Here is a 20,642-nt window from a genome sequence, read left to right as displayed (position 1 = left end):
CAGCAACCTGGTTGCTGGGCAACCCCTCCGGCCCCGCCCTCTCGTGGGAGGGATGCCCTGTGGGCAGTGGGCAGAGTCCTGCATCGGGAGAGGGTCAGCGGGCTGTGGACTAGAACCCTAACTGCTTCGGTCTGGATATGTGATCTCAGGTGAGCCCCTCACCCTCTCTGGCTCTCAGCCCCCTTCGGGGTGTTGGTGCTCAGGTGCTTAGTCATGTTTGACTCTTTGCGACCCTATGGACTGTAGCCCACCAGGCTCCTCTGTCCATGGAATCCTCCAGGCAAGAATACTGGAGTGGGTTGCTATTCCCTTCTCCAGGGGATCTTCCCAACCCAGGGATCAAAGCCGGGTCTCCTGCATGGCAGGTGGATTCTTTATCACTGAGTAATTGGAGAAGCCATTTGGGATGATGAGGCCCTGAATCCCTGGGCTGTGGTGTCTCTAGAAGTCATGGGGGGAGCAGGAAGAGCTCATACAGGCAGGTGTGGAGGAGAGAGGGACGCCTCAGGTCTTGGGGACCACTCACAGACACCAGGAAGGGACACCGAGTCATAAAACCCCTCTGGCAACTCCAGGGAGCTCACCGCTGCAGGGGGGCAAGGAGGGAGAGAGAGTGGGGTGCTGAGTGGGTCTTACAGGGAGAGGGCTGCCCAGGCTGTGACCCCCCTACCCCCACTGGAGCTCAGCAGGCCAGAGGAGCCTTCTCCAGGGCCGGGATGCCCACCTACATCCTCCTTCAGCAGCATCTGGCTGGAGGGGCCACTAGGGACACTTTTCAGGACTCCTCCCTGGGAGCTGTTTGTCCCTGGAGGGGACTGGACGCCCCTACCCCACCTTCCTCCCTAAGGTCTTTCCAGCCCCGACACCTCACCCCCAACTCCTCATCTTCTGCATCAGCACGTGGCAGTTCCTCCAAATTGTCTTAGGGCGTCTCTCAGGAATGGGCTTCAGGGCTGCCAAGAAGCCCTCCCATGGCCCTCCTACCCCTCGGTCTTCCCTTTCCAGTGCCCCCTCTGCTGCCAGACCTCAGCTGAGCCCCCCAGTTCCTTGGCGTTGTGTCGGGACCCTCCTCCTAGTCCCTGACCTCTCGCCCAGCCTGGTCCACAGCCCCCTGGGGTGTGGCCCAGAAGTGGGCACTCGGTAACTGCTTGGCTCAGCCCCTGCCTGTGCCAGGCGCCCCGCTCCTGGGGTTCGTACTTAGTCCTTAGAGACCAGCCTCGCTCCGTCTCCCCATCCATTAGGCTCCCAAGTTGGGGAGCAGATTTGGATCACTGAGAGATCCCATGTTCTCTGGTCTGTTTGCTTCTGGAATCTCAGGTGGCAAAGAATTTATCTGAAAACAGGCCCAGGTGTGTATGGTTCTCGAGTTCCAGTGGCAAGGCACATCTGTCATTGCAGCTGGGTGAGATGGGCCCAGGGCCCATGAGGTCGTCTTCTCCTTCCCTCTGAGTGAGGCACCCCACGTTTCTGCCTCTCCCCCCCTCCACCCTCTGCCGGGTGACTTCTCCGCCCCCGCTGCTCGTGCCCTCCCCTCCTGGACTCTGGTCCCACAGCCTTACTTGGATCCGTCTGCATCCCAGTGCGAGAGATGAATTTCCTTCTTCCCCCTACTCTGCCCCTCTCAGCTCCAGTGCTCCAGGCCTCACCTTTGCCTTTTGGCTCCATCTGGGTCACCTTGTTCTGTTTTCACTTCTTGGCTTCCTCTCCAACCCACAGTCCCACTCGACATGGGCCTCGATGCCCCTTGAAAGGGTGATTCCTGGGCCTTTTCCTGGCTGGGCCCTCCCCTTCCGGTCCTCCCCAGTCCAGCCTGGGGCCTTCTGCACCCAGCCACTCCCTGCCTGGATGTGATGTCTGGGCTTTGCTGACCTGGCAGCTAGGTGCATGCTATGAGTCAGGCAGATCTGGGTTTGAGTTCCTGGCACAGGGTGGGAGTTTCCTCCGAGGGGTGTCTCCCCGAGGATCAGGGCAGTTGCTGGCCCCTCTGGATATGATGCTGTATCAGGCTGGGTGCACCATGGCCGAGGCAGGCATCCTGGAGCTGTGGCTAGAGGACCCTTGAGATCCAAGGGCCAAACCTACCCATCTTGCCTGTTGGGAGAGTGCCCGCTGGGTGTCTGTTGAGGCAGGGTTGGGACCAAAGCCTGGGCTGGAGGCTGAGAACCTGGTTCTCCTGTCCTGGGTCTGCCACCCTCCTGATCCCTAAAATGGGCAAACCATAGCACCAACTCCCTAGGGTTTTCATGAAGATTCTTTGGGGTCATGCATGTAAACCTTCCCACCCCATCGACTGGGGTTAACACTTAATAAAATGGAGCGACTGTGATGATGACTACATGTTTTATCAATATTATTATTGTCTGCTCTCCTTTGTTGTTCAGTTGCTCAGTCATGTCCAACTCTTTGCGAGCCCATGGACTGCAGCACGCCAGGCTTCCCTGTCCTTCACTATCTCCCAGAGTTTGCTCAAACTCATGTCCATTGAGTCGATGATGCCACCCAACCATCTCATCCTCTGTTGTCCCCTTCTCCTCCTGCCCTCAATCTTTCCCAGGGTCAGGATCTTTTCTAATGAGTCAGCTCTTTGCATCAGATGGCCAAATTATTGGAACTTCAGTTTCAGCATCTGTCCTTCCAATGGATATTCAGGACTGATTTCCTTTAGGGTTGACTGGTTTGATCTCCTTGCAGTCCAAGGGACTCTGAAGAGTCTTCTCCAGCACCACACATCAAAAGCATCAATTTTTCGGTGCTCAGCCTTCTTTATGGTCCACCTCTCACATCCGTGAGAGACTTCCTTGGTGGCTCAGATGGTAAAGCGTCTGCCCACAATGCGGGAGACCTGGGTTCGATCTCTGGGTTGGGAAGATCTCCTGGAGAAGGAAACGGCAACCCACTCCAGTATTCTTGCTTGGAAAATGCCATGGATGGAGGAGCCTGGTAGGCTGCAGTCCATGGGGTCGCAAAGAGTCGGACACAACTGAGCGACTTCATTTTCACTCACATCCGTACATGACTACTGGGAAAGCCGTAGCTCTGACTTCGTGGACCTTTGTCAGATCTTATTTTCTCTGTTTGGCCCCAGTTCATCGCCCCATCTCTTCCCCCACCACCCCCTCCCACCTCATCGTTTTTCAGAACAATTCTCATGGCCTTTGAGGGAGTTCTGGTTGTTTATGGTCTTTAAAAAATAGGCATTCAAAGCAAATTCCTCATTTGTTCTCGCCTCCCTCCCCTGAAAACAGAATCTGAACAGACATGAGCTTGTTCCAGGGAGGGAAGCGCAGGCCTGTGAAGAGGGACCCATGGGCTGAGCTGCCTCTGGAAGGGGTGGAGGGAGTGGGTCTGCCACAGACCCTTGGTGTGGGGTGTGGCACCTCCTCTCAGCCTTCTTCCCCAGCCACCACCTCCTGCCTGGGCCCCAGGACTGCATTCCAGCATCTCTCACTCACTAGCTGGGTGACCTTGTGTCAGTGACTTAACCTCGTTGAGTCTCAGTGTTCTCTGTAAATGTGGATGACACGAACCACACCCCGCAGAGCGATTGTATGCATGCTAAGGCACCTCAGTCGTGTCTGACTCTTTGCAACCCCTTTGGACTATGGTCTGCCAGGCTCCTCTGTCCCTGGGATTCTCCAGGTAAGAATGCTGGAGTGGATTGCCATGCCCTCCTCCAGGGGATCTTCCTGACCCAGGGATTGAACCTGTGTCCCCTGTGACTCCTGCATTGCAGGCAGATTCTTTACTGCTGAGCTACCAGGGAAGCCCCATAGAGCTATTGAGAGGATCAAATGAAGTGCTGTCCTTGCTGGGTACTCTTGCTATCTAGGGACCAGCCGTGGGAGGGATGATGTCGTGTCAGCCGCTTTTTATTTGCGAAAGGACCAGTTCTTTGGAACCTTGAGTCCAAGACTGTTAGAGGTGGTAGGGCCTGTCCATGATTGAGCTGGTCCTCCCAGAGTACAGGGGGAAACTGAGGCCCGGTGAGGGGATCTGCACAGTGGGCCAGCATGGACCCCGAGTCCAGCTACTCAGGACAGGGAAGTCTTGCCCAAGGAGGAGGCCCCTTGGTGTGGGTCATGACCCTCTCTGGACCTCAGTTTCTTCATCTGTCAATGGGGATGCCTGGGCAGCGAGTGCTGGGCCTGCTCTTGCACCCTGGGTCATCCCCTTCTCTGTTTAAAACCTGCTTTAGCAGAAGAGAGAGGCCAACAGCCAGTGACTGCAAAGTGGTAGTTAATCCGGTAGATGAGTTCATTTTAGATTTTTTTTTAATTGCAAAAAGAGTCATGCTCATAATATAATTCAAATGCTAAACAAATGAATAAAACAGAACCCGAAACTCGCCCTCTGCTTCTCATTCCCACACTCAGATGTGCCGCCCTTAACAGCCTGGAGTGCTGCCTCCTGGACCTCTTCTCCGAGGTCCCCAAGCATAAATAACTCACATGCACCTACAGGAATAATCTTACATGCGATGCTGTTCAACGTAGGAGTCTGTAGAGCTCCTGATGCGGCAGAGTGCAGACACCTTCCTTTTGTTACGTGTACCCAGGTCCCCTTCATCTTCTGTCCAACCTGAGTGAACTGTTGAGTATTGAATCATTCCCACCCCCCCATGCACAGTTGGCTTGTTTCTGGTAATTTCTGGTGCATTCTGTGGGCTGGATTCCTACAGGAGCAAGGGCTCCCATGCACACTTAGGACTGTGCACACGACCACCCTCCCCCTCCAAACACGCAGTCCCCTCTTGCCACTCCCCCAGCCCCGGTTAGAGTGCCTATTCTCCGCATTCCCGCTGGCCTGATGGGGAAAAGGAAACCTCCCGTTTGCGTTCATTTGCCGGCTGGTGAGACCGAGCGTCTTTTCACTTGTATGCTGGCTTCTGTGTCTCTGTTGGTTTCACCGTCACGGTCATCGCCTTTTCCCGCCCAGAGGCTCACCCGGCCGTGTGTGGGAAAGGCCCCACCCCGGCCAGAAATGCAACGCAGATGCAAGTGCGGAGCCCGTGTGGACGGTTTTATGAGCTGGGATTTGGGGCAAGGCGGATGCCCCTCCCTGGCGTAGAGTCACTGGCCGGAAGCAGTCATGCCAACCTCATAGTCCGTTTGTCCTTCCCTTTCAGAGAAGACCGGGAAGATCCTGACGGAGTTCCTCCGATTCTACGAAGACCAGTATGGCGTGGCCCTCTTCAACAGCATGCGACATGAGATCGAGGGCACTGGGTTGCCGCAGGCCCAGCTGCTCTGGCGCAAGGTGAGAGGCTCTGAGCGGGGGTAGGGCAGCCTCCAAGGGCATGGGCAAGGATCCTTCCCTCTCTGGGCCTCGGTTTCCCGTGTTGCTGGATGGTCTCTGAGGGCCCCACCCTGGCTTCTGAATAGGGAGGTGACCTGGTTGTGGCATCAAGGCTCCCGTGGGCACTTCCTCCCGGGGCCAGCCCCTCCTCCTGCTGGGCTGGGGCTCTGAGTCATCTTGACAGGGCTGGTCCAAGCCCAACTTCTCTTAGCGTCTACGTGCCCTTGAGCTAATGACCTCACCTCGTGGGGCCTCAGTTTACTCACCTGTGAATGGGGATGGGCATACTTCCCGCGCCAGGTGGCCGCAAGGATTAAAGATCTGTGTGCTGGGTGCCTGGGGCTGGACAGATGCTTGACTGACGTGTCATCATCTCTGGCCTTGTCATGATCCTCTTATCAGTGGTAGGGTTATGTTTGCACAGTAAAGGTTTGTCCAGGAAGCTGCCTGCTCCCCATTGGGGGGGTCAGAATGGGCCAGATGAGGCTAATAGAGCCTCCCAGGGTGGGGATCCTGTGCTCACCCCTGGCATCGGGGTGGGAATGGCACTGAGGAAGTGAGGGACTGGCGGCACTGGTGGGGCTGAGCGCTTGGGGTGAGAAGCCAGGCCTTGCTGTTTCTGGGGGTGCTGCAGTGGGCCTTTGTCTGGGTGTTCTGGGAGGGCTTCCTGGAAGAAGGGCCATCTCAGCTAAAGACCTGATGGGAGAAGGAATATCAGACCCAGGCAGTGGCATGTGCAGAGGCCCAGAGGTGAGCCCATGGCTTGCTTGGGATGGTGGAGGGCAGGACTCAAGCCAGGTTCCAGATTCCTGACTTGATTCCTCTTTCTGCCTTGACCCCCAGCCTGCCTGGGTGGAGAGAATGTCAGGGCTGTGTGTCAGAGCATCACCTGTCACTTTGATTTGGGGCCCAGGAAATTCTGTCTGATCTCCTGATGTCATGGCCACCTCCTGACCTGGGACAGCAGAGGGCAGCTGTGGCCTTGGTGTCTGGCAGGGGCATACCTATGTGACAGCAGAGAGGGCTTTGGACCCACCTCAGGGAGCTGCTTCCTGTGGGCTGCTTGCTCCCCTGTTTGGAAGGAAATATCACAGGCAGCCTGAATTCCAATAACCCAAGACAGGAGCAGGGTCGCCTGATGTGCTCAGCATTGACTCTGCATGAGAAACGCCTTTCACGCTCATCAGGTTGAGTGTTCATGGTCAGAAAACAGACGCAACGTGTCAGCAGGAAGACTAATATGAAATCACCCACAGTTTCAGAAGAGGAGGGGTTTTGGGTCCCATTTGCCACTCAGGAAACTGACCATCATGAGGCTAAGTCATGGTAACAATAGAAATCATTCTCGTCATCACATAAATTGTTTTTGTTAGAAATAATACTGCAATTATAGAGTAATAGTAGTGATAAAAACAACAGTTCTTTTGTGCGGGCGCTGCTCATCCAGCTGGCGTGACATGGCTCAGCGGGACTGTGATTATGACCCGGCGCCCCTCCCAGAGGTGGACACCGGGGCTCAGGGAGGTAGAGTTGCTTGTCCAGGCTCCCGAGGCGTCGCTGTAGGAGCCTGGGGGCCTGTGCTCTCGCCATCCCCCAGAGGTGCCCGTCAGCAGCATCAGAGAGCTTTGCAGAGTACAGAATATCTGGCCTGGGCTGTTTCCTGGGTTCCGCTTCCTGCAGACCTTCCAGTGGAAACACGACTCTGCCATTTGAAAGTCTTAAAAATAAAACCTAAACCCACAGCTGTAAACCAACCAACCAGCCATTACGGGCTGTCCAGGATCTGAGGGTGGACTTTAGGGGGCAGGGTGCCGAGCCCCACTCACCCGGGGGGGCCTGAGGGAGTTCCGGCTCTAAGCTGGAGTGGAGGCTGCAGACCCCGGTGTCTGGAGAGCTCTTTGTGCTTTCTTTCTCGCAGAGACGGGAGCTCAGGAGCTGGGGTGAGAGTAGGCCCCAGTCTAAATATAGACCACACAGCCCAGGGGAAAGCCCACTGTCGGTGGTGGGGAGGGGGTGCCTGGTGGAGAGGGGGGGACCATTTTCTTTTCCTGTAAATATTTTTGTCCCTGGGTAGGAAGCAGTCTTCGGGGTCCTATTGTTTGAGTACAATGGGCCCTCATTTTCCAGGAATGTTTCGGCATTTCCCCTCGAAGAGTGGCAGGCAGGTTGCTGGGGAGAAGAGGCCCGGTGAGGAGACAGGCCTGGGGGTGGGGGATGCCTCGGGAAGGGCTGCTCACCTCTGACTGCAGCTGCAGAGCTCGAAGCTAGGAGGGGTTAGGCCCCAGTCAAATTATACCTTCTCCCTTTATTACACAGGATACATGTTGCTTTTTGCAGAAGGCCCCATATTTGTTGTAGAGCAGACAGAGGCTTCTGAGAGACAGGAACCTTTGACTGCTGTGCTCCTCCCACCCAGGAGCAGGGCTGTTCCCTCTTGGCCTCCTGTTATCTCCTTTCCGGAAGCTTCCCCGGTGCTCAGTCTGTTTACTCTCCCTTCCCCCTCCCCAAATGTCAGTCTGAGGAGCCGGGAGACTGATGCAGACAGAACCCCAGTAGTGGTCATGGGCAGCTCCTGTGTATTGTACCACCTGCCCGGTGCCAACTGCCTGCGTGATCCCTGCACATGTCGTCGCAGCTGTCCCTGTCCCATTTTACAGATGAGGAAACTGAGGCTCAAAGAGGTGATGGGGCAGGCCTGAAGTCACACCGAGCCTGTGGTAGAGTCAAAGCTAGGGCTTTGCAGGGAGGTCTCGGTGTTACTGCTGCCCACGCTGGCCACGAGTCTGCCAGGGTGTTGGTCGGACGGGAACCCTCTGGGATGAAGTCCCCTCCTCCCCCATCTGGGTTCATGGAGACGATCTTGTCACCTGTCAGGGCCGGGGAGGCTCTATGTCAAGTCTGTGTTGCCCTGAGGGGAAACAGGCCCAGAGCCGGAATAGAGATGTGCTCAGGTGCCGGCAGGCGGGCCTGTCCCCTCCAGCCGGAGTGACCGTGGCACAGTCACACTGCAGGGGGAGTGGACGGGGAAGCAGCCTGCCTCGGGCTCCGGAGACCTTCCCGAGGAGACCTTCCCGAGGAGGCCATCGTGTCTGCTGGGGCCAGGACGGGGCGGGGCCCTCTCTGGCTCCCCTGTCACAGTGTCTGGCCTGGGCTCTAGTCCCGGCATCACTGGGCCTCTGGGTGGACCTGGAGTGGGGAGGGGGCCTTCGCTGCTCCCCAGCCTCATTTCCCCATCTGCCAAACGGGTGTGGCGCCGGTGCTGCCTCGGAGACCTCGGTGAGGAGTGAGGTCAGGGCGGACGGCCTCAGTCCCCGCCCCTCGCCGCCCACAGGTGCCCCTGGAGGAGCGCATCATCTTCTCGGGGAACCTCTTCCAGTACCAGGAGGAGAACAAGAAGTGGAGGAACCGCTTCAGCCTCGTGCCGCACAACTACGGGCTGGTGCTCTACGAGAACAAAGTGGTGAGGCGCCCCCCAGGCCTCCCGGGCCCGGCCCTGTGCTTCTTCCGCGTCCTCACAGCCCCCTACTCTGCGATCGTTAATGCTGCACGCCCCCGATTCCTGAACATGAGACCCCATACCTCCACCCTCAGCCAGCCATCGCACCTGTCTCGCTGTCACCAGGCGCAAAGCTGAGCCTCAGCATCTTTCTCCCAGCCCTTTCCTGCCTGCCCAAAGCTGGGCGTCCCCTCTCTGCGTGGCGTCTCACCCATGCAGGCACCCAGCTCGCTGGGGTCCCCTTTCGCTGTGCCTCTCCTCCAGAAGCAGCCCATCACTGGCCCTGGCCCACCCCCATGGCCCTCCCAATCTCTCCACCTCCAGGGCCTTCCTCCCCCATCGGCCCCCTTCCTGCCTTGGGCTTCCACAGCCACAGCAAACTGGCCATTCCCCTGCCTCAGAGCACTCCTGGGTGCTGGTCCTGTCTTTTTTCCTTCCTGATGCCTCTGCTCGCAACTCCCTGTCCTAAAGCGGGGAAGCTGGGGGATGACTGTCCTTTTTTTAAAGTTTATTTAGTTTTGGTTCCATTAGGTCTTTGTTGCTGTGTGTGGGCTTTTTTCTAGCTGTGGCGAACGGGGCCTGCTCTCTAGTTATGGTCCGCGGGCTGCTCGTTATAGAGGCTTCTCTTCTTGCAGAACACAGGCTCTAGGGTGCTCGGGCTTAGTTGCCCAGCAGCAGGTGGAATCTTCCTGGACCAGGAATCGAACCCATGCCCCCTGCACCCTCAGACGGATTCTTGCCCACCGGTCTGGGGATGAGTGTCCTTTGCCTTGGGCCCTCGGGGAAGTCCCACCTGGTTGAACCACAGACCCAACTTCTGCTGCACATTCCTCTAGAGCAGCCAAAAGACAGGCTTGAGCGCCCTGTTTTGAGGCAAATCAGTGTTATTCAGTCACTCAGTCGTGTCCGACTCTTTGCGACCTCATGGGACTGCAGCATACCAGGCTCCTCTGTCATCCACTATCTCCTGGAGTTTGCTCCTATTCATGTCCACTGAGTCGGTAATGCTATCTAACCATTTCATCATCTGCCATCCCCTTCTGCTCTTGTCGTCAGTCTTTCCTAACATCGGGGTTTTTCCAGTGGGTTGGCTCTTTGCATCAGGTGGCCAAAATATTGGAGCTTCAGTTTCGGCATCAGTCCTTTCAGTGAATATTCAGGGTTGATTCCCTTTAGGTTTGACTGGTTTGATCTCTTTGCAGTAGAGTAATACTTTGGCCACCTCATGCGAAGAGTTGACTCATTTGAAAAGACCCTGATGCTGGGAGGGATCAGGGGCAGGAGGAGAAGGGGACGACAGGATGAGATGGCTGGATGGCATCACCGACTCAATGGACGTGAGTTTGAGTGAACTCCGGGTGTTGGTGATGGACAGGGAGGTCTGGTGTGCTGCAGTTCATGGGGTCGCAAAGAGACACAACTGTGCGACTGAACTGAACTGAACTGAACATAAGCAGAGTCAGGAGCAACCAATGCCTCAGGGCAGCAGTTCTCAGTGCACAGAATCACCTGGAAGGCTGATGTAGAAACAGGTTGCTGCCTGTGACTGATTCATGTTGATGTTTGACAGAAAACAACAAAATTCTGTAAAGCAATTATCCTTCAATTAAAAAATAAATTCCAAAAAAAAAAAATTAAAAAAAAACACACCATGTTGCTGGGCCTACCCTCAAGTTGATTCACGTCTGCAATGGGGCCAAGAATATGCATTTCTTTTGAGTTCTCATGTGACTTTGATGCTGCTCATCAGGGACCACTTTGAAAATCTCATTGGTCTCAGCCGCTCTCAAGAAATATGTTGAGTGGTGACACCTAGTGGCAAGGTGCAGCATGGCAGCCCTGCTGTATGAGCGCCTACATCAGAACTGTTTTTCCTTCCTACTGGTGTAAGAAAGCAGTTGTTGTTCAGTCGCTCAGTTGTGTCCGATTCTTTGTGACCCCATGGACTGCAGCGTGCCAGGCCTCCCTGTCCTCTACTATCTCCTGGAGTTTGCCCAAGTTCATGTCCATTGAATCAATGGTGCCATCCAACTGTCTCATTCTCTGTCACCCCCTTCTGCCTTCAATCTTTCCCAGCATCAGGGTCTTTTCCAGTGAGTTGGCCCTTTGCATCAGCTGGCCAAAGTATTGGAGCTTCAGCATCAGTCCTTCCAATGAATATATTCTCCTCCCAAGGGGCCTTGTGTGCTCAGGACCTAGAAAGTTAGTGGACAGTTCAGGGTAATCAAAGACCCTGGGCTCTAGAGGCTGACAGGCCAGGTTCATGTCTTAGGTTGGCTACCTTACATACCAGTTATGTGATGTTGGGGCTCGTAATGGTGCTCACCTCTGGATTGTGAGAATTCTGTGAAATAAAGCATTCGGGGCCCATAGCACAGTACCTGGTAGGTAATGAACACTAAGCTGGTGTTAGCTGCTCCTTGTAGAGCCAGTAGTAGCAGTGGTGATAACATTAGGTTGGCCAAAAAGTTTTTTTCAGGTTTTTTTTCTGTAAGATGTTAATGGAAAACCCCAAAAGAATTTTTTGGCGAACCCAGCCATAATCACATCAGCAGTGCTTACTGACGCTTGCTGTAGCAGGCACTGTGCTAAACCTTACCCAGTTATCTCCCTGGGTCCTTAGGGAGCCCTGTGAGGTAGGAACTATTATCACCCTGGTTTTGTAGATGAGGAAACTAAAGCATGTTGTTACTTAGTTGCTAAGTGGTGCATAGCCTGCCAGGCTTCTCTGTCCATGGGGTTCTCCAGGCAAGAATACTGGAGTGGGTTGCCATTTCCTTCTCCAGGGAAATCTTCCTGAACTGGTGTCTCCTGCATTGGCAGGTGGATTCTTTACGACTGAGCCACCAGGGACGTCCAGACTAAAGCACAGGAGATGTGATCCTTGACACACATAGTACTTAGTGAAGCTAGGATTTGAGCCCCGAGCCTGGGTCCTGCTCAGGACACCATGTTGCCTCTAGTCACAGTAATGATCAAACTCCTTTCTTTCTCTTCTCTTCCTCTCCTCCTCCTCCTCCCTGTCTTGGGCAGGGAACACTGAGTGGGGCTCTGGGGCCAGGTAGAGACATGGGGTTTGGGGTTGGCCATACATGTAGCTGCCTCCACCATCTCTCTTGCCCCCTCCTCAGGCTTATGAGCGGCAGATCCCACCCCGAGCTGTCATCAACAGTGCGGGCTACAAAATCCTCACCTCCTTGGACCAGTACCTGGAACTCGTTGGCAACTCTTTACCAGGTAAAGGGACCACCCATCCCAGGCCAAGTGCCCAGGGATTTGGCCGGAGAGTGTGGGGGGCATTCCTGGTTCTGGAACGCCAAGCTCCATGTTTACAGGAAGAGCAGCTGGGCTAGAGCTGTGGCAAGTGCTCAGCACAACCTGAACCTCCAAGGGGAGGCCTGAGAGGGGTTTTCCTGAAGTCACCCAGAGAATTGGGGCCACACCAGTGTGAGTCCCACCTAGCCCCCGCTTCCTGAGCCTGGTGATCACAGCTGTGCAGGGGGCTTACTCTGTACTCTGCCCCTTCCCTGGGTCCCTGAGAGGTTCCAGGAGAAGACGATCCAGGTGCCCCACTTTGTAAGCTGCCAAGTCAATGCTACATTTGTGGGGAGCCATCCTAGGTGACCCCACCCCATCAGAGACACCCAAAAGCTTTGTGGGATCACGTCTGCCTCTTAGCTGATCCCAAGGAGACCAAGGGGTAGTCAGACGCCCTGTGTGGGACTTGGTGATTGAGGATTCAGCTGGAGTCTGATTTTCCTGAATTCCAGCCCCTGCATTGGGAGGGCTGACCTTGGGGTGTTGTGGAGACCCCACGAGGTGCTGTGTGTGTGGTGAGCCCAGCACAGGGACCCAGAGCCAGGACCCAAAGAGCTGCCATTGTCCTGTTATTAACAGGAGTGACCAGGTCACAGCCCAGGACCACTTATCTCTCTGGATCTCAAATATCCATGTGGACAAAACAGAGAGAAAAATCCCCTTTTATTTATTCTGTATTCCCTGCCCCCATGCCTCCCTCCTACTTTGGACATTTAAGCCACCCTTTGGCTTCTGCAGCTGAAATTTGAAGGGAAACCCAAGACAGTAATGCTTGGCCCTTGACCCTGAGAGTTCCAACCCTGTGTTATTTGTGCCTCCTGCATAGCGTTTAGAACCTGACCCCAGGGAGGTGTATGCATTACCAACTCTAAGAACTGGTGCTGGGGGGCCGGGGTCGGGGCAGGTCTTCTCTTAGCCAAGCTGTGGAGTCTGAGAGAAGCGGCCTCCCCGCTGACTCCAGTCATTCTGGGACAGGCCAGCCCCCTCTGGACCTGGAGGGGCAGGGCGAGGGGTCAGCTGCTGGCTGTCCTCTGGCCGAGGGAAGCCACAGAGGGGAGCTGCTGAGTGGGTGCTGTCCCCACAGGGACCACACCGAAATCGGGCTCTGCCCCCATCCTCAAGTGCCCCACGCAGTTCCCGCTCATCCTCTGGCACCCTTCGGCGCGTCACTACTACTTCTGCATGATGACGGAAGCCGAGCAGGACAAGTGGCAGGCCGTCCTTCAGGACTGCGTCCGACACTGCAACAACGGTGAGCCGCCCCTGAGGCCCCGCGAGCTGGGAGGGGGTTACCGGGTGCGTTGCTGAGTGGTGACACCTAGTGGGCGACTGTGGAGTGGCACCGCTGCTCTATGAGCCGTTTTCCTTTTCCTTCTGGGGTTTTAGAAACCGTGTTCAGTTCAGTTCAGTCCAGTCGCTCAGTTGTGTCCGACTCTTTGCGACCCCATGGACTGCAGCACGCCAGGCCTCGCTGTCCATCACCAACTCTTGGAGTTTACTCAGACTTAATGTCCATGAGTCAGTGAGGCCATCCTACCATCTCATCCTCTGTCGTCCCCTTCTCCTCCTGCCTTTTATCTTTCCCAGCATCAGGGTGCTTTCCAGTGAGTCAGCTCTTTGCATCAGGTGGCCAAAGTATTGGAGTTTAAGCTCCAGCATCAGTGCTTCCAGTGAACACCCAGGACTGATCTCCTTTAGGATGGATTGGTTGGGTCTCCTTGCAGTCCAAGGAACTCTCAAGAGTCTTCTCTAACACCGTAGTTCAAAAGCGTCAATTCTTTGGTGCTCAGCTTTCTTTATAGTTCAACTGTCACATCCATACATGACCACTGGAAAGACGATAGCCTTGACTAGACGGACCTTTTGCCCTTAACGTCCCTGGTGGCTCAGTTGGTAAGGAATCTACCTGCAATGCAAGAGACCCAGGTTCAAACCCTGGGTGGGGAAGATCCCCTGGAGAAGGAAATGACAACCCACTCCAGCATTCTTGCCTGGAGAATCCCGTGGACAGAGGAGCCAGAAGGGCTAGAGTCTGTAGAGTTACAGAGTCAGACGTGACTTAGCAACTGAACCACCAACCGCCACTTTTCCTTCTGATTTTTGGAAACCATTGTCATGCTGCCCTTAACCCTCTCCCCTGATGAAGACTGTTCTGTGACGCTGAGAAAAAAATATAGGAAATTGTTTCCAGAGGGATGCGGTTGTTGAGCTCCTGAATCACAGAGGAAAAACCCTGATTCTGCCACTTCCCAGCAACATGATCTTAGGAGAGCAACTTGCCTCTTGGAGCCTCTGTGAAATGGGGATAATATTTTCTCCTGTGTCTGAGAGGCTCTAGGAGGATTCACAGTCCTTGTTAAAGATTTTTTTATGGTGTCATTTCTTTCTTATCACTGACCTGCCTGGTAGTGTAGGAACTTCGCTTCCCTCCTCAGGGCCTCGTTCTCGTCTGTAAAGTTACGAGGTCTCTTCCGGCTCACTTATTCATTCAACAAACCTTTCAGTGTTTCTCTGAACCAGACCCAGGGCTGGGTGCTGAGAATGCAACGGGGAAGCAAGGCCTGGTCCCTCCCCTCCCCTGGTCCCTCACTGCTGGCAGCCTAGGGGTAGGGGGGACAGATGTTAAACAGATGAGGATACCAGGGGATGGTGAGTCAGGACTGTGCTCGGTGCTGGGTGGGAGCCACCCAGGGAACTTGGAGGGTGTGTATATACTGGGGGGTTGCAGAGCTTGTATGGGTGGAGGGGTTGATGAGGGCGGCGTCCTTGAGGAGGCAATGGTTCAGCTGAGACCTGAAGGATGCATAATTCTAGAACAGAGGGAGGCATGTTCTAGACAGAGGTCCCAGCGAGCATGAAGGGAGGCCTGGTGTGGGGGTGCTTCAGAGGAGGACGAATGAGGGCCTGAACTTGGGAGGGGGTGCCCGGAAATGGGACTGGTGGGGCACTGGGGTCAGATCCGGAGGGCCTCATGAAGCTCACAGGAGTTTGATCAGAAAGGCTTGATTGTCTCTTGGTGGGAGGGTGTGGGGGACGAGGGGCTTTCTGCCCCTGGGGGAGGAACAACCCTGTCCCAGACCCTGAACTTCTCTCCTGGTGACCGGCCGCCCCCGCCCCCCGCCCCATCCCTGCTCCACCCTCTGGCTGCAGGCACACCTCGGGCACAGGTCCACTTGGAGGCCGGACCATGGGCACCCACGCCTAGAGGCGGGCTGTGCGGTGACTTGGCTCACCTCACCCGTCCTCTGTCCTTTCCACTCTCCAGGGCCGCCTCTGCCCCAGCTGGAATCTGCTGGGCGGCAGGAACCAGGTCTTCAGTCAGGCCAACCCTTGCTGCCCACAAAAGGCCTCCTGTTTCCAGGTCCCTGGGGGCTGAGGGGCCAGGACTGGGCAGAGCAATCTGGGTTCTGACCGCCTGGCCTGGGGTACGTTTTCTCCTCCCTTCCTCCTCCCCACTCCCTCCCTCCCCTCCATCCCTGGCCCAGGCCCCTCCGTCTCCAGGTTTCCAAGGCTAATGGCAGACCTGGCCAGGTGACCCCAGGCCAGGCTGGGTGGGGACCACCCAGCGGGGAGAAGAGCTGCCATTCATTTCCCCACTGCACAATGGCAGTTGTGATCAACTAGATTGCTATATTATGGGGAGGAATCAATGGGCGGGTCCTGGGTAGAGCTCTTGGCCCTGTGCCTGGCACATAGCGAGCGCTCAGCTGGGAGGCTGAGTGGGTGGGTGTGGGTCTGTGGGCAGGCGGGGAGGCCAGGGGAGAGCTGCTGGGGCCGGGTGGGGAGCAGGGGCGTCCTGCAACTCGGTGTCAGGAGCTGATGGGGTGGTTTCAGAGGAGCCTCCCCCACCCCCCACCCGCCCCAGAACTGTGGGAAAGTTCTCAGCTTCCTCAGAGGCTGGGTCTGGAATTTGTGGGGCCTGGAATTGCTCATTCTGGGGGCTGCCAGGAAGTAGGGGGGGTGGCTGGAGGAGGCCAAGCTGGGTGGACGCCAGCTTGTCCAGGGTCCCCCTCACATCCTGCATTCCTGGAGCAGCTGGGGGCAGCAGGGGCACTGAGCCGGGCTTCGGGGTGGGCCGGGGGTGCTGAGGTCAAGGCCTCTTCCTGTCTGCCCGCTGTCCCCCCCTCCTCTGTGGGACTGAGGAGTGCCGCTTCCTTTCTCAGCCTGACCCCGAGGACCCCACGGGCGGGCGGGAAGCCTCCAGGTCTCGCTGGAGCCACTGGGCCCGGGTTCCAGCCTGGGGCAGCCACCCTCTAGTGACCGTGTGACTTTGCTTCCCTGGACCTTGAGAGCCACCGGCCCCTCTGAGAGCTGCGTGCAGGAACGCGTGTGGGGTCTCAGCCTCAGCCTACCGGGGGCTGCTGTAACAAAGGGCCACAGCCTGGGTGGCTTCAACTGCAGAAGTTAGCTTTTGCGCAGTTCTGGACGCTGGACGCCCCACATCCAGGTGTCAGCAGGCTTGTTTTCTTCTGAGTCTCCTTGACTAGGAGGCAGCCAGCGTCTCCCTGGGGTCACTGTGTAGTCCTCGCTCCGGGTGTGCCCTGTCTCTTTGTCCAGATTTCTTCTTATAAGGACACCAGTCATGTCGGACCACGGCCCGGCCTCGTCCCCTCCTTTCAACTCAATTACCCAAGTCCTGGGCTTCTCAGGGGGCGCTAGTGGTAAAGAACCCTCCTGCCAGTGCAGAAGATGCAAGAGACGCGGGTTCAGTCCCTGGGTCGGGAAGGTCCCCTGGAGGAGGAAATGGCAACCCACTCCAGTATTCTTGCTTGGAGAAGCCCATGGGCAGAGGAGCCTGGTGGGTGTATAGACCAGGGGGTCACGCAGAGTCGGACACGACTGAAGTAACAGCACGCACGCGCATGCACCTAAGTTTCCGCATCCAGACATGGCCCCTTTCTGAGCAGCTGGGGGTCAGGACATCAGTGCGGCACTTCGTCGGGACACAAGCCAGTCCCCAACAGCCAGGCTTGAGGGGAGGGCTCAGGAGGGGCCACCCTCACTTTTGAGTCAGCCCCTCGGCGTGCACAGTAGGGGTGTCCTGAGGTTCTGAGGCTTCACGTCTGACCAGAGCCTGGGATGTCAGCCACCTCCTTGCTGCTGCCCAGCCTGTCCTGCCACCTGGAAAGCAGCCCCTGCCCAGCACGCCCAGCTTGCTGTCTGCAGAATGCAAATGCCCGTGAGTGAGAGAGGCTGCATGTAAAACACATAGCCGGATTTTCTAGGCAAAACCTGGTCTCGGGGAGACAGTGCCTCCCTCCTTAATTAAGCCTGCCTCCTCCCCCAGCCCAGCTGGGCAGCACCCACCCCAGGGCTCTGTGGGACCCTCCTGCTCTGCTCCCCCCGTCGCTCCCTCCTGGATGCAGGTTCTGAAATGCTCAGGGGCCCATCTCAGTCCTGGGAGCTGCCACCGCCAGGCTGGGTTCTGGGCCTGTTTGTCCACTGCTGAGCCCCCCTTCAGCCTTGAACGGCAGTGATTCCTGGGTCACCCGGATGGTGGGGGGAGAGGCCCTCTCCATGCCAGAGAGGGGCTTTTTCTCTGTGGGGGTGACTCATTCCATAGTCATCACAGTGGGAGCTGGGATTTTAGAGGCCCCGGCTGCTCTTTGGCTCTGGGGACACAGCGGTCAGAGGCACAAGGCCAGGCAGGGGGCCGCCTCCTGCCAGGCTCTGAGGTGTTTAACCATGTCTTCCCAAAGTTGGATGTTGCAACTTCCTGCAGCCTGTCTCCCCAGCACCCAGGAGGAGGTCCACATCTTGTTCAGCAACCCCCTGGTCAGCATGGGGGAGGTGGGCAAACTCCTCTGGGCCCCCACCACCTCCTCTAACAAAAGCCGTGGATTGGTGTTCCCAGCCTCCCAGGTGCACAGCGGTGGTCACAGCGGACCCAGGGCCCCAGGAGCCAGTCGGGACTTCAGTTTCTGACGCAGGGAGTGCCCCCCAGGCCTGCAACCGGGCCCACAGTGTGGTCCCTGCAGCCCCTCCATGGGTGTGTGAGGCCAGGCTGGTCATAGCTCCCACTGTTCAGAAGGGAACACTGAGGCCCTTTAGGGTTCGATGATCTTCCGCAAGGCTTGGCAAATGACAGCCAGGGAGCCAAACTGGGCCCATCGCCTGTCTGAGCAAATCCAGCTTTATTGGCCCGTTCGTTCACACCCTGTCCGCGCTAACTTTCCTGCTACAGCAGCGGGTGGAGTGGCTGGGACAGAGGTCACCAGCCTGCAGAGCTGTGCGCATTTACCATCTGGCCCTCTATGGGGGGGCGTGTGCAGGCCCCTGATGGAGGAAGGGTCTCTGGGAGCCTCTGGCACCCCCTCTCCTGTGTTTTGAGGCCTCTCCTGGTGCGGGGGAGGGTGGGCTCCCCCAGTGGTCCTGGCTCTGCCACTCAGTGGCCTTGGCCCCTTGGCAGTGGCCTGACCTTGGAACCTGTTTCTTCATCTATGAAAGCAGAAGCAACGACGGGGCCCACGTCTTGGGCTGGTGGGAGAGCTTAAGGAGATGAGGGTACGAAGGAGGGTTGTCTTGCTGCTGCTGGCGGATTGTCACTGCTCTTAACTGTCACTGCAACCTCTCCTGTCGCTGTTACTGCAAGAGTGGTGGGGGCCTCGGGCGGGGGCCATCCTACCAACCTGCTCCCTCTGTCCCTCTCCCCGGGCAGGGATTCCCGAAGACTCCAAGGTGGAGGGCCCTGCGTTCACGGATGCCATCCGCATGTACCGCCAGTCCAAGGAGCTGTACGGCACCTGGGAGATGCTCTGTGGGAACGAGGTTCAGGTGAGGCCAGGGAGGCTGTGGAAGTCCACCCGGGGCCCAGAGGGTGGACTGAGCACGCCGGCGGGGCCCCGGGGCACTGGCTGCAGGTTTGGACCCAGATGACAAGCTTAGGTTTGGGTGGGCCACACAGGTGATTATTTTTGTTCAGCTGTTTCCCAAGCAGCGACCCTGGACCAGGGGCTGGGTGCACTGAGAACAGGAGGGCACAGTCCTGACCCCTAGGGAGCTCTCTGTCTAGCAGGAGAAACACATTCGACTTCCACGTGCCGGCGAGGGGGGCTGGGGGAGTATTCTAGATGGGGAGGCTGCGCGTGCAGAGGTCCTGAGCTGGGGCCCCTGCTGGATCTGCAGGACAGCCAAGCAGATCATCCAGGGCCTCTGGGAAGGATGCTTGGGAGACAGGGCAGTGGGGACGTGGAGCAAAGGGCACCTTTGAGGGGGGCTTGAGTGGCTGGGTTTGCCGGAACTTGGAGAGGGGCTGGGCACGCTCCAAACCCTGCCCCTGCCTCCCGATCCCAGATCCTGAGTAACCTGGTGATGGAGGAGCTGGGCCCTGAGCTGAAGGCAGAGCTGGTCCCCCGGCTGAAGGGGAAACCACAGGAGCGACAGAGGCAGTGGATCCAGGTGGGTGGTCTGGGCTCAGGAGTGGGGGTGGGGGGCCCACGGGTGCCCGGCACCCCCAGCCTGATGCTGACCCCGACGCCAACACCCTGCCCACAGATCTCAGATGCCGTGTACCGCATGGTGTACGAACAGGCCAAGGCACGCTTTGAGGCGGTGCTGTCCAAGCTGCAGCTGGCCCGGCCGGCCATGGAGGCAGTCATCCGGACCGACATGGACCAGATCATCACCTCCAAGGAGCACCTGGCCAGCAAGATCCGAGGTAGGCAGGCCACCTGCTCCAGTTGTCATCACGGGGCGGGCGGGCTGGGACCACCCACCCTTGGGGGTCAGGGCCTCCCTCCTGCCTCTTTCAGGGATCCATGTACATGTCACAGCGGTGACTTGATTCACTGATTAGTTTTTAAAAGCCAGAATTAAATCTGAGCCCTTGTTCTTCCAACCCCTGTGAGTCATTTGGTGGCTGTTATTTCTTTTCTTCGGCCTCATGGTGCAGCCAGTGGGATCTTAGTTCCCTGATCAGGGATCGAACATGCACGTCCACTGCAGGAAGCCCTAACCACTGGGTCACTGGGGAAGTCCCAGGTGGCTTTTGTCTCTGTAGACCCAGATCTTGGTGACCTAAGTGATGTTAGGAGGTCCCAGCCTTCTGGTCATCTTCGGGCAGTCAGATTTATCACGGGCCATTTTAGCAACATCATCTGGACTTCGGGTGACCCACGCTGAGCCTGCCTGTCCTTTCCCGGGTCAGCTGGTGCTCCTTCCTGTCCTGAGCCTGGTGGGATCCTTTTGCTCACTGCTGCCTCCCCCCACACCCCCTGGCCATGGTTGTGGTGGTCATCAGTTCCCCGAAGGTTACTCTCTACCAGTGGTACTCACCGTGAGCTGGCGAGGACACTGAGTTGACATTTATTGTGTGGAACAAACAGCATTAGCCAGACAGGGGAGGAGGAGGGACGTCAGAACACCCTTGGGTGAAAATGCCTTGGTGGGACCTCTTGGAGATTGTCCCTGCCTGGGGGAGGTTGCCTTTTCCACAGTTTAGGCTGAGCCAGAGCAGAATTTGGGCTCAGGGTTTGCACAACCCAGAGACTCCTTGAATCCACTGGAGTGTTTTTCATTTTTTTAAAAAACAAAG

The 20,642-nt window shown here is 56.9% G+C and overlaps 1 protein-coding gene across 1 annotated transcript in view; it reads left to right on the top strand.

The window, feature by feature from the left end:
* The window catches only part of FAM129B (family with sequence similarity 129 member B), a 54,526-nt gene that overhangs the window by 29,072 nt on the left and 4,812 nt on the right, over positions 1–20,642 (top strand). The window contains exons 2-8 of the mRNA XM_018055811.1: positions 5,126–5,256; positions 8,627–8,755; positions 11,923–12,028; positions 13,194–13,361; positions 18,768–18,883; positions 19,403–19,507; positions 19,604–19,766. Of these exons, the coding sequence (XP_017911300.1) occupies positions 5,126–5,256; positions 8,627–8,755; positions 11,923–12,028; positions 13,194–13,361; positions 18,768–18,883; positions 19,403–19,507; positions 19,604–19,766 (918 nt within the window). The remainder of the gene's footprint in view (positions 1–5,125; positions 5,257–8,626; positions 8,756–11,922; positions 12,029–13,193; positions 13,362–18,767; positions 18,884–19,402; positions 19,508–19,603; positions 19,767–20,642) is intronic.

The sequence above is a fragment of the Capra hircus genome, chromosome 11 (genome assembly GCF_001704415.2).
Source record: "Capra hircus breed San Clemente chromosome 11, ASM170441v1, whole genome shotgun sequence".
Classification (NCBI taxonomy): domain Eukaryota; kingdom Metazoa; phylum Chordata; class Mammalia; order Artiodactyla; family Bovidae; genus Capra; species Capra hircus.
The sequence above is the reverse complement of the archived record's forward strand: the minus strand, read 5'-3'. Positions and strand labels throughout refer to the sequence as shown.